The sequence below is a fragment of the Nestor notabilis genome, unplaced genomic scaffold (assembly GCF_000696875.1).
Source record: "Nestor notabilis isolate BGI_N333 unplaced genomic scaffold, ASM69687v1 scaffold5867, whole genome shotgun sequence".
Lineage (NCBI taxonomy): Eukaryota > Metazoa > Chordata > Aves > Psittaciformes > Psittacidae > Nestor > Nestor notabilis.
In genome coordinates this window covers 91,982-105,996 of record NW_009935971.1, presented here as the reverse complement: position 1 = coordinate 105,996, position 14,015 = coordinate 91,982, and the positions used below count along the sequence as shown (strand labels likewise).

At 40.1% G+C, this 14,015-nt stretch overlaps 1 protein-coding gene across 2 annotated transcripts in view; it reads left to right on the top strand.

The window, feature by feature from the left end:
* The window catches only part of DTNA (dystrobrevin, alpha), a 97,576-nt gene that overhangs the window by 24,172 nt on the left and 59,389 nt on the right, over window positions 1-14,015 (top strand). For both annotated transcript variants that reach the window (XM_010018097.1, XM_010018098.1), the window contains 2 exons: window positions 5,064-5,277; window positions 12,947-13,032. In XM_010018097.1, the coding sequence (XP_010016399.1) occupies window positions 5,064-5,277; window positions 12,947-13,032 (300 nt within the window). The remainder of the gene's footprint in view (window positions 1-5,063; window positions 5,278-12,946; window positions 13,033-14,015) is intronic.

Sequence of the window (14,015 nt, the reverse complement as noted above, 5' to 3'; positions counted from 1 at the left end):
TAGATGAGGGAGATCTTCTACACCTGAATAGCTGTGCTGGTCACAGGGTGTAAGGCCTTTCCGAAGGATCTGTGAAGATTGGCTGGGCTGCATGATTTTGGATTGCCTTATAGCTTACAGGTGCTAAATACAAGTGGTGTAGTCATCATCTGCTGATGCTGAAGAAACAACAGACAGATTTCTATAGTTTTACAGGTCTGTTTCAGAAAGGACATCTTTCTCACGCAGAGGAATATTCCCTTTTCAGAGGGAAATGTGGGTAAGACAACAAAAGCACCAACAGCAATGAGAAGTTAAAAACAATCTACTGGAGTTTTACTTTGTTGAGGGAATTTCAGGCAGATTTTAGTAGAAAGCTCCCCTGCATCTGAAAGCTAGTTTGTTACACTGCAAACTCTTCTTGTTATCATAGCATGTAGAAATCAGACTCAGACTTCACTGCACCACATGTGCAAACCAAGTAAGGAGATACGCTTTCTTCACTGAGATTGAAATAATCTCAGGGATGGATAAATAAATAAGTGGAAGTAGCAGGTATTACAGAAAATGGGGAGCAGAGAGGAATAAAATTAAAATGATGGGGATGTAAGCTTCTGCAGTTTGCAAGGATGGCATTCTGTTACTATATTGAAAAGACTACAGATACCATGTTAACTATAGGCATGAATTTCTAGTAGTAAGTGTAAGAGGCTCTGACAATGGCAGGATCTGCTAGCTGTTCATACAATTTAATCATAGAATCCCAGGTTGAAAGGGATCTCAAGGATCATCTAGTCCAACCTTTCTAGGTAAAGCTTGACTTAGACTAGATGTCCCAGCACCCCATGCAGCTGAATCTTACAAGTGTCCAATGCTGGGTAACCCACCACTTCCCTGGGGAGATTATTCCAATGATGGATTGTTCTCAATGTGAAAAATTTTCCTCTTGGGTCCAATTGCAATCTCCCTGAGAGTAACTTGTGCCCATGCCCCTCATCTTTTCCATGTGACTCCTTGTACAAAGGGAGTCTCCATCTGCTTTGTAGCCACCCTTTAAATACTGGAACAATTAATCCTAAGTAAGAAAAAGTGGAGCAGCTATGAAATATCAGGGAAATGGAAATATCACCACTTCTCTAATAATCACCTAAACACAAGGCTCCCTTCGTCTTGAAAAACAGCAACACGGGACCACTGATTTGCTTCTTCAGCTTTAATGCTGCAAATTTTCTCAGCTGGTGAAACACTTTTCTTGAGCACAGTACGTAATATGTTCTTAGGGAGGAACAGAACAGAAACTCTTGCTCTTTTGAAATGAAGGCAGGCTGGGAGAGTTGGGCTTGTTCAGTCTGGAGAAGAGAAAGCTCTGGGGAGACCTTAGAGCAGCTTCCGGTACCTAAAGGGACCGACAAGAAAGCTGGATGTATTTATTATTAATATTTTAAATAAACCCTGAATTATTCCAGGCCATGTAGTAGTCAGAACACAAAAGACATCTTTTCTTAATGTTTAAAGAGCAAGGTGTGGGATTAATCTCTGTTAACTTTACCAGCTCTGAGGTTACTGGTCTCCTGTAAACTTGTCGCTTTAGGCTTTGTCCATAGTCATAAAGAAATACGGGCACCTTCAAGAGCACTGTTCATCCCATCTGCCTCTGAACAGCTGGTTTAAGGTGCCTTTTTCTTCCACTGACATTAGAGGGCGCCTTGATCACCAGCTGACAGTAGACACCTTATTTTTGACATTTACATTTAGGTGGGTGAATTCTTCTGGTCCATAATAACAGACTTGAGTAAAGGCCAGAGACTTCAGTCCTCTGAATGGCAGTCAATAACCTCTGCTCGTGATTTTGAGCTAGACATTTCAGCTGATACTTTCAAGATTAGTAGATCTTGTTAACAGTCTGGCTCTTGTTCATCTCCCATTTCCTCCTCCAGGAAGTATTACTTCCCAGCCTCTGTAGTAATTGGTGAAGAAAATGCAAAATATGATAGTGCAGTAGGATTGTTGTTTATTCAGTCTCAAGTGTTTCCAGGGAAGAAAAAAAAAAAAGTAAAATTATTATGGTAGAAATGCACAGCAGTTCCCTGAGACCAATATTTTATGGTGAGTGGGATACTATTACTGCTGTGTAATTTACACTAAGTCATTTTCTTAGTCTTCTGCCCTACCTTTCTGGCATATCAATGAATATCAGGATAGCTTGTGAGGCGTTCAGGTTAGAGGTAACACTAAACCCAGTATTCTTCTCTCAGCCAGTTACTGTAGTTAGTGACATTATGTTATGACATAACATGTAGTGTTAGTGTAGTGACATTATTAGTCCCACATCTGCTAGTCTCTGGATATTTCCTTTCCCAGAACCACCATCAAAACTAACTCTAGATATGACTATGTGATGAAAAATATAGTATCAGTAGGAAAAGAAAAAAGCATGAAACTCTGGCAGCCAAATAGTATCAGTACTGGATCATGTGAAGAATAAAGACACCAATCCCAATTTCAGCCTCATTCATTGTGTCAGCTGTTTTTCCTATATGCTCTTTTATTCAAGAGTTTTCCACTACCAGGCTGTCACAATTAAAGCTAAATTGCTGCGTGAAGTTCTCACTGTTAGGGAATCTGGATGTCTGGTTCATCCTCCCTGGATGTCCTTTTGTTAGTACTAGGGAAACCATCACAATTCCACACAGCTGCAGAAGTAAACACATATGGTCAAAACAAGGAGCTTGTCCCTGTTAATTCTTTTCCTACTAAGTCTAATGTGGCTGATTTTATGATTTTATGGCCTTATTCTGTATTTATGATAGGGTTGCCCTAGTAATTTTTGGCTCAGTCAGCTAGTACCCCTGTTTGTGCAGTTTTTCAGGGTGCTATCTTGTTAGTGTAGCCACAAGTCGAGGTTAGCCATCCACTAATGCATTACTTCCCTTTTGCTATTTGTTATGCCTGTTAATTTCTCATGTTCTTATCTTAGCTACAGTTCAGGTTCAACAATTTACACACATACCCTCCCACCCAGAAGCCAGCCTGGTGAAACTGCCAGTGGAAGCACCTTCTCCTTCACCTGCTTGGTCTGACTTACCAGAGGCAGCCTTCATGGCCAGTGACAGCTAGACCTCGATGGAGACATCATGCTTAACATTCTGATTTCTGCCATCCCTTCCCCTGTTAGTAAGGCCACAAAATACATGCACACATTCCAGCCTGTTGCTGTGTCTTATGGCAGCTTGCTCTGTATTTCTTCCTTGGCTACCTTACAATGGTGGGAAATACTCATTAACCCTTCTCTCCTGGACCAGACAGTGACCTGCTTTCTGGTGTTTTCTTCCATTCTCTGCCTAGTTTGGCCTCTGAGCCATGTGGAGAAGCTGCCCAGAAAGGGTCAGTTCTTCGTTCATCTCCCATTTACCCAACTGACCTCTGTGGCAACTTGACAGTGAAAACTGATGGAATGTGAATAGGAATTACTGCATTGAAAGGATCTGAGATCTATGACAGGTTGTTTTTTTTTTACTTGGAAGATGCTCTTCTGCCAACTAGAAGACAAAAAGGAAGAGTTCAGAGAGGTTGTATCCTCCACTCACCTGCTTAATTTGAGACAACACTCTGAAGACAACCTAACAGCATACAAGGTCACCTATAGAAATTTCCTTTTGATATAAGGAATACACCTTTCATTTTTTCCAAATTATTTGCTAGGGAACAGTAAGAAGAAGTGGAAAAGTGCCTTGTTTAGTGCATTAGGTATTTGCTGCTACTGTTGCCTCTCATCTGTATGATGTATCTTCCTCCTAGGTATGCATGTGGTAGCAGGGAGTTCGAGGTTATTTTTTTCCTGAAGTAGAAGAAAGGAAACCCAGTTCATAGGGAAAAATTCCAGGCTAAGTAAAACGACTGTATCATTTCATTATCTATCTAGTATCAGTTTACATTTCTCTGCCATCAGACCATCATGTCACATTGCAGTCTGAGACAGCACCTGAAAACCAAGCAAGTGAAAATATAATGATGAGGATTAGAACTATATTTCTCTGTACATCTCCTTCCACATACAGATGGCTCTTGATATGTCATAAGACATGTCACAATGCTATGTAATAAGAGCTATACAGTAGTTTCTCTTCATAAAAAAAGCGAATTTGCACCCTGAAACCTTTGTTTCTTATTGACAGTTTAGTAGGACAGTAGGTAATACTTAAGATTAAAAGGGATGATTCTTTGAGTTCAGGTTTGAACTAAATCTGAATTCTGAATGTCTGTAAGTTGTTTTTATCCTTGACATGGTCCACCGCTTCTGGAAATGCCAATCTGCAGCAGGCTGATCATACTGCCACAATAACAGTGCTATGCAAACAAGATTTTTGTTTGGGTACAATATGAAGGGTGAGCAGAGATTGTTCTTTAAGCTGTTCTTGTAGGTAAAAACAGCCCCCGTAAAATTCAGCTCAAAGAGAGACTTAAACATGGTTTGGCAAATATATTTAGAAGACACAAAATACTATTGGGATCATTTCATTACATGTTTGTTTAAATGTAGCTTGTCTACCCTGACTCAATTACAATTCTGTTTCTGTAAAATATTTTGCTTCCATACAAATTGCTGAAAAGAATTCTCAAAATGTCAGTATGTGATAAGCACTTAGTATTCATAGGAGCTTCTGAAAAGCCCATCTGCTATGCAAATTAATATCTAAGAGTAATTTCTGAATGGGGATTCATAGAGGCATGGTTCAGAAAAACTATTAGCGTATGTTTACCTTCCAGTGATTTCCGTAAAATACAGATTTTTACTTGAATACTCTTTACAGTTAGGAATGATTTCCCAAGCTGAAGTTGTACTCATTACAACTAGTAATATCAACATATTGTTTGCTTATTAATGGACCTGAATTTTATTTGCTCATTCCTCCACCAAGTTCAATTCTCAGTGATAGAAAATACACTCATTAGTTCAATTACTCACAAAGTGTGTCCTCTGTGATTGTGTTATTCCCCATCATCCTGTGGGATTAGGTGACTTTTTGTCTCAGGTGCTCCTGAGGAGCATTTGGTCCCCTAACTCTTTCTGTCTTGTCCCTTAGTGCATCTTGTGGACATCTGGAATGTGATAGAAGCCTTGCGGGAAAATGCACTGAACAACCTGGACCCCAACATTGAACTCAACGTGGCTCGCCTGGAAGCTGTGATTTCAACTATCTTCTACCAGCTCAACAAACGGATGCCGACGACCCACCAGATCAATGTGGAGCAATCCATCAGCTTACTGCTCAACTTCTTGCTAGCAGCCTTTGATCCGTAAGTCTCCCTTTCTTTCCTCCTCTCCTGAAATGATTTTACTTGCTCTGGAAATATCTTTTGAAAACAATTGATCAAGCTCAATTCTGACCCAAATAATGAGCAAGTGAATAGTGCTAACTAGGGAGAGAACCTAAATTAAGGACCTCTGCTTTCCCTTCTGACGAGCCAAATTCAGCACAACTGTGTTTTCATCCAGTTACTCAGACTTGTTCCAGTTTATATCAAAGAAGAATTATCTACAGAAACAAATTTACATCCACTTCTAATTTGCCATGTTATTTATTGACACACCAGTGGCTGACACGACTGCAATGCCTCTGCAGCAGTGCCACGGGTTAATAGCTCATTATTTTGAAAGAGCTCATTTTCCTGCAAGTTCTTGCAGCTGTAAGCAATTTTTTTTCCTGGCTCATGCCAGTGCAGCATGATTTTGAGACCATGACAGAAATAGGATAAAGACCCGGAGGTGATGAAATTCATGTTGTTTATTACTGCATGGGGCCAGTATTACAAAAAGGACAAGTCTGAGGTAGAGTGAGCCACTTATCTTAATGAGTATACTAGGTATACATATTATGGTTTCTAAATACATAGTCATCAACCTGTACTGCAATGTTTGCAATCCTCAAAACCAAATTACTGGAGATCGGTGTTTAGTCTGACAGATGCTGATGACTGTGGCCTCTTTGTGGCTTATATATTCAGTTTTCACCAGCTGAAAACACTGGCCATGACACGTTAAATAGGGATGCTGCCTCTCTCCTCCTCCCTCTTTCCCATCCTCTTGCTTGATGGCCCCAGTGCTGGGTGTCATTGAGCACCTTTTGGAGCCAGGCCAGCCAGCAGCTCAGTCACCATGGCAACGGGGAGAAAAAAGTATATGTTCCGTATGAGGAGGCTGCACTCAACCTCCCCTCTGGCCCCTCTGAAGGGAAGAAATAGAAACCAACCCATTGTGAAACTGTAGCTTTCAGGAATATTTTTCTCCCCTCAAGGGCAATAAAAGAAGGAACAGGCATTTTAATTTATACCACCGTGGCTGTGACAAGAACACTGAAGGACGATGAAAATGGCCAGACAAATGCATTGCTGCATGCTGCAAGCAAACTGCTTCCCGCATGCTGCATGCTGCAAGCAAACACAGCAAAAGACCCAAGACTATGGAAGCAAGACCTGCAATAATGTGCTTATTTTGTAGCTCACTGTAAAGGGATAAAGATCCCAACTAGATGTGAAGGCTTACTTCCAGCAAAACAGAGGAGAGGAATTTACTCCCCTGTAAAAAAACAGAGAATGTGCTTAAAGGGGTAAGATTTTGCTTTCCTAGAAAACATCCCATGTACTGGGGGCTGTAACCTGTTTCTGGGCTCCCATCAGGCTCTCCCAGGGGAGAGGAGGCTGTGACCCTCACTCCATTTGTGAAGCAGCAACTCAGTCTGTTGTGCACTCCAAGCAAGGTGGAGAGCATACACTTCCCAGAAGGAGAGGCACCTAAGGGACCCCCATGAAGAGGCTCACAGCTCTGGGGTCTGAGATAGGGACTAGCTGCCTATCACCCCATCTTAAATGCACCGAACATCTGGGATGAGGTTCAGGTGCAGGCTGAAATATCTAAGTTCAGGTTTCATGAAGATGTGTGTCAGCTAGATCTCTCTTTACTGTAATAGAAGATACAGAGATACAGGTTAAGTATCTGAGTCTCAGAATGTGCCCTACCATTCAGTATGGTTCAGACTATTGATGTTTTGGGTTGGGTGATGATTTAGCAACCAGTAGTGGTCCAGATTTCCCTGTTTCTGGGAAACAAAGGGAGGGAGGTGGCTCTGTATGTGACAGTAACAGTGTGAGAGTTGCTGGGGTTAACCAGAGCTGATATCTCTGCTTCCCATGTTGCTTCCTTCCCTCCGCTCCCCTGGAGTGCAGCAGAAAGGTCCTCCACTGAAGGCTACAAGTTGGTAGAAGGAAGATCGAGGTCTTACTTTGTGATTCCACACCCAGAGGGAAGCAATGCATTGCATAAAGGGGGTGGATCTGTGAGACAGGATGAAGTCTTTTTCTCACTCTCCCCCCATTTATAGAAACTGGACAGTTAAACTAAATTGCCTGCAGTCTTTTTTGATGAATAAAGGGGGTTACCAGCTGCATGAATCATGCTGAAATCATGACAGTCACCTCTAAAATAGTCCTTTTATCTTTGGTCTGGGTTCACTCTGTTTCTTAGTCTTGTATTTTAAGAAAACAGTTGGCTTGCAGAAATGCTATCCAAATTTCTAGGTGGCTACTGAGGAATTATTTTTCAGGTTTTTGAACGAATGCTAATATGATCACATTTGATTCTGTGAATGCAGACAACAACAACAACAAAACCCAAAAAAACCCTGAATAAAAACAGAACAGCTTTTAAGACCAAGACAGTAGACCTAGACCAAATAGCTCTTCAGTATAAATGAGACAGCTGTTCTAAGTGATCATAGATATTTTTGGTGTTTGTGGCTACTCAGAGCGATGGCTGCTCCTGCTAGTACGAGGGCAGGCCCAGGAAAGGTTGTGCAGTTTCTCATGTCCCATTTGAAATGCAAAGAAAGAGAGTGGAGAAATGGATTCTGTGACTTACCATACATGAAAGGACCATGAGGACAAGTTAGTGTGTAATTATAATCTAATAATCCTACCACTGTCTCATTTATTTAGTTCTAGTTAAATATATACTGCCATGCATGTACTGTGCTGGCTGAAGATCCTCCCAGCTTTAAACAGAGCTTCTTCCTTCATGTATAGCCTGCTGAAAACCTGGCAGGTTTCTCTGCCCTCTGGCAGGGAGTATTTCCCTAGGCCTAAAACAAATAATGTCTTCTCAGAAGCTGGAGCCTGACTAGCAAAACTTAAGAGGAACCACAGTGCAATCCTGTGACATGTGGGCCAGCTTGCCCACTGCCTGTGCTGAACTTTCATCCCAGTTTTTATATGCATTTTTCACAGGCTTGGGGGTTCATTAGCCTGCTTAACCCTGAAGGGAGGAAAAAGTGGAGAAAAATTATAGTGTGTAAGATTTCACACGACACTAAGTGTGATCTTCCTTCATACTAAGCTAAAACTAAAGTGCAGCCTTATAAAACTGCAAGTCAACACAGCCAAAATTCACAAACAGAAATGCTGCTCCAAGTAATTTGCCGTTAGTGTGTGACAGTCAGCATCATGTGGCAGAGGACCCCAACAATCAGTGAGCAGAATGAGGTGGTCAGACTTTAAAAAATCTGGACAAAACCATGCCTGATTTACATTTTTAACTGCACATTAAAGTTGGGCGGTAGCTTTTGCTTCAAGGTGATTAACTGGATTTATTAAGTAACAGCATACTTCCTTCACTGGCACATGAGTACTATAAAAAGATGACAAGTTCAAACCTCCCTGAAAAATTCATCCCAGGCCACTGTCAAAGCCTAGGGGGTTAGGTCAGCCTCATTCAATTGAGCTGTTCCCAAAAAGACTCTTTTTAAACAGACTGTAAAATATTCTGTGCTAGATCATCTTCAGTACTGACTCAGTACTGCAGTACAGCCACTCCTGCTGCAAGGTTTACCTGACAAGAAAACAGCTGATGTTTCTCTGTTCCCTGACATACCTGTCCTGCGAATGGAGCTGTGAGATCTGGGCTATGAATCTGGCTGGAGGAGCTTGACTTCAACAAAGAAATGAGGAAATATTCTCATTTTTTTTTAATCAAATGCTCATTTGAATCATACTGAGTTCAATACATGAAGATGTTCTTTGTCTGTTTTGGCAGTATAGCTGCTTTCTCACCCATGCATTCAGAGCTGTAAAGTGTTTAATTCCCTCTCTTCTCCACCTTGGCTGATCACTGAAAGCCATACAGGGCAGCTAGTTATATGAAGGAAGTCCAGCAAAAAAAATGTATTTGAGAATTTTGGTCATTATGCATTTTGCTCTCCTAAATGAAAGAATTTTGCTTAATTCCAATAAAACTTCCTCTCTGAAACCTATTTGTGAAAATGGGGCTGTGTAATTACAGCCTTTGACATTTCTGAATTGGCTGCCCTGCTTCAGGTGGGCAGCGGGAGGCCCACAGGTAACCGAAGGAATTTCATTACTTTTGGAACAGATAACTTGAAGCATTGGAGGAGCACCACTTCGTGCCTGGTTAATGAGAAAAATCATATTTTCTCGATGTCCATTTAATGGGGCACATTTGCTATTTCAAAAGATGTGATATTATTTCTTTATAGCTTTCCCCACCATATGGCTGCCTCGGTATGACCATTGCTTCAGATCCTGACACAGTGTCATCCATTTGATATCACTCTCCTTGCTCACCAGGAAGGCAAATTTGGGCCCAGGAGCTGGACTTAGCCTTGTATGGTCTGTGGGTTTTATCAGGCAGTCATGGGGCTTCCTTGCTCCGGGGAGAGCCTGTCTCTTTCTGCAGCCATTTGTTTGAAGAGGAAACCTTCTGCTCTGTTCTGGTGTTTAAAAGCATGTATTATTTTTTTTGCCGTTTTTTCCCCAAGCAGCAGGAGATAACCTTAAGCCCTGTCCATCATTCCCTTTCCTAAGTACTCCATCCTGTGTTGTTGCACATCACCTTCAAGGTTTGCTTTTGCCGTCATTTATGCTTCTAGTGCTTTTCTGTAGGGATCTGAAGAGTAACCTCAGTAAGAGAGGTGCTATAAAAATATCAAAATATTTTCTGGCCTCTCCTGTTTCCACCAGTAAAATGTATACCTCTTTGCATTAACCAGCGTAAAGCTTCTTTCACAGAGCACTGACTCCGATAGATACCTTCCTTCATGCTGCTTTAAGCCACTGCTTCAGCATTTGCTTTTACACAGCAAACATTATGGGGCCCCTGTGCTGCCAGTCAAGGGCATCTGTAGTGCTTAAATATAGCTTAGGGCACTTCTGGATCCAGATGATACTGGCAAGTAGTAGATGCCATTATCCTGCCTGTTCATCAGTCATATATATTTATATATGCATATGTGTATATGTATGCACACCCACATGGACAGATGTATATATTTGGAGGGCAAATTGAATTTATACTGGCTCTAGTGATGCTTTTATGAATACAAATGACTGATACAAAATGCAATGTCAAAACTAATCAACTCAAATGGAGAGATTGAAGAGATAAATGAAATCTTTTCTTTTTCTGTTTGGGTTCCATAACTGTTTGAGTATGGGACAAGCCTATGGCTCTGGGGTGGAGCGCTGAAGGCCAACTGATATGTGTCTGCCATTCGAAAATATCATCCTATTAGTAAATGCACCTACACCTACTGGGAAAAATAATCTGAATCTGAAGCACTTCCACATGGGCTTTATTTTTTCCTCTAATTCTTCTGTCATTTCTTAATAACACTGTTGCTTCCACTTAGCGTTTATTTTTCTTAAGTATAACAACTCTTTTAAAGGCAGCTGAGAGCCTCATGATGAAACAGTGCAGAAAAGCTCCCAAAGGTCTAAAGCGTAGCACACACAAAAAGAATTAAAAAAGACCAAATTCTCAGCCATAGCAGTGCTAAGTCCTGGTTTACACAAATTAGAATCCAGTCAACAGAAATACAGAAGACTGGAAATTTCTATACTGTGGTTTTGATTTTGTGAAGCCGGTCAAAGCGAACACAATGTAATGAAAAAGAAAACATGCATGAAAGGCAGCATTAAAGAACATAGTAAAGGGCAAATTTGTTTCTTTTTGTCTGTCTCTCTAGCTGGTTTTCTGACAAAAAGTGGAATTTTAAATGAGTGTAAAGAATATTTAGAATTAATACTTAGAATCATAGGTTATACTGATGCAGAACTAAATCCAATCCACCAAACTTTATAGCTAGCCAAGCTTAGGGAACTGACTCGTTTTCTGAAGTCTTGAGTACTTAATGAACATAGGGGTGAAGCCTGTATCATGCTTTAATATACTGATATAAGTATAACATTAATGGCTACTATATATGTGTGTGTTACTGTATTAGTCTTGTTTGTGGTCAGCAGAGAGAGAAAGTCACAGGCTCTGTGCTTTCCAGAATTAGTTTATCTTTTAGTACTGATTTTCTTCATTAGAATTATGAGTGACAATCAACAGAGTAATTTCAAAAATATTGATAAAGAGCTAAATTTCTTTATTCTAATGTATAGCTATTGCCAGTGCAGTTATACTATCTCATATAAGGCAGAATTATATATTTTTTAACAGAAATCTCTTACAAACATAATGTTCCCTGATAAAGATTGAAGGTCGCAGAAACTCTACTTCCAAAAAATGACACAAAGCTTTATTATCTGTTCCCATCATTAGCCCTATCAGTAGAATTTAGAAGGAGACATGGGTGCCATTTTGCTGAGCTCACAAATACTGGTTTACTGTCTCTTTTTTGAAGCATGGTGACAACGTGTTCTCACTGAAGTCATTAAACAGGCATATAAGAGGCTATTAAAAAATGCTAAGGAGATTGGATGACAGATAAAAGTTGCTCCAGTACTGCCTTATAGTAAGACTCTGAGAATTCAAAGAAGAAACTCATTTCACCATTTGGGTGCCAAAAAAAGGACATTAAAAAGCAGATGAACTTACAAAAGCATGTTCATTCTCATCTTTGGTAAGGGACTGGACATTACAGCATTTTTGTTCTGCCATTCCTGTCAACACTGGACTTAATTTCACCTAAACTGGGAGGATAGGTGTTTTAAGAGCCAAGAGTGACTTGCAATGTGTGAAGCGATGTATTACGCACACAGCTCGAATATACCAAGGTTTCTATAATGGCAGGTAATCACTGGGGACTGTTCTGACTGTAGAAGGAGAATGAAGATAGCAAGAGGATCAATACAGTTAAGCCGTTGAGTGCTTCAGAACAGTTGAAGGAAGAGTTGGCAGTGTGCTAAAAGTGAACAGAGCGTCCTGAGAGCAGTGTATGGTCTGATCCTTTCAGGGAGAAAAAAAAAGAAGTCTTTTATTTTTACCTGAAAGTGACTAGATTTACAGAAGAAAATACATCTTTTTACCCCAAGGCATACTCCTGTGTGCATTTGACATTTAACAGCATTACACATTTTAAGTTGAAAAGAGAGACTCAGGCATAGCCTCAGCTTGAACAAACCAGGGACTCTTCTATATATCGCAAGAAATGTCCTTGCTGATTTTGGATGCAGATATATTCCTCTTCTTAAAGGTTTATGAGAATCCAGGTGTATCATTTAAAAGGCAATTGTCAGGCCTTATTAACAGGTACAATATGCAGCTTGTACAATGATGTGAACTTTTGCTCCCAGTGTTGGTTTTTGCTATCTTCTAGGGACAAAGATACACAGTGCACTTAGGATAGGGACACCATGAGTGTGATAGGTGCCTTCAGTGCTACTGTAGCACAAATAGCAGTAATGATCATCACCTTAGTGTATAATGAGGTAAATAAACAGTGTAATACTGAGCTTCATATACATAATGAATCTGTTCTGAGATCCTTACAGAACAATGTACTGATGTGTGTTCCTACAAAACAAACCGATTTTAAAGGTTTTATTTCTTTGCATGTTAATCCACTTACAGTGTGCATTACAGTATGTGATGTTAATTATATGCATTTTAAAAGGAAAGTGGTCCATATTATAAAATGGACATATAAAATATGTCTACTCTACTTTTGAACAGGGAAGGACATGGTAAAATTTCCGTTTTTGCTGTCAAAATGGCCTTGGCAACTCTTTGTGGAGGAAAAATCATGGACAAATTAAGATGTAAGTCTTTCAGGTGATGGTTTTTACCTGTTAATCATTGTAGTACTTGGAGAAATAAGTGCAGGTAGAAAAAGAGGGGATTAGAGTAAATTATAGCTTCATGGCTGGGTTTGGGATTTGCACTGTGTATATCTCCAAGTAAATCCTGCTAAATGTTTGGCTTAACTTCACACCAGACTTCATATTTTTGAAGCCAAATTGCATATTTTGAGGTTCTGATTGGTGGAGTTTCGGGTGTTTTTTTGGGGGGATGATTGAATTCAGAGTACAGGTAGGTGCCTCAAATGTTCAACATCATGAAGCATCATTTAGCAATTTCTTCAGATCTTTTTTAATAACGTCTCTCTCATTTCACACTTAGAAGTACAATATATTCATGTGCAATTTTTTTTTCCCCCATAGTGTGTATATTAATGCCATGTATTTTTGAGAACAGATTCTCATTTCACAGGATTTATTCCCGGTTGCCCAATAGTCAAGGCACAGTTTACTTGTAGCTGCAATGAAAGTCTTTCTGTTTAGTGCTATGATGTCTGTAGCTCAGGTCCAGAAAACCGTTTTGACTTTTTGAACAAAGGATTAGTATCAACCTTCAGTTTCCTCTGAGCCCTCTACCACAGCCAAAGAAAATTGAGTTTACAAATTGCAGTTGATTGGACAAGTAGAAATCCCAGGTATTAATTTAATCTTCTAGGTTTGGTGCCATATTTTAGTATATTATTTCTGTGTCAAAACTCAAATACAGACCGAACTTAAATTACAAAGTATAAATTGAACACTGTTCCCTAGGCCTTTAAGAATAGGAGCAGGGTCCATCCAGTGGAAAGCTGGAGTGTACAATGCTGATTTTTCGTGTCAGCAGTCCCAGGGTCCTTTTGTCAGAATTTCCCTTCCATGTTCCTGATGAATGAAGCAGCTGACATGACAGCCTGAAGAATGATAAATGTTCCTTAGTCTATGATCCCCTGATAAGCTTAGGATAA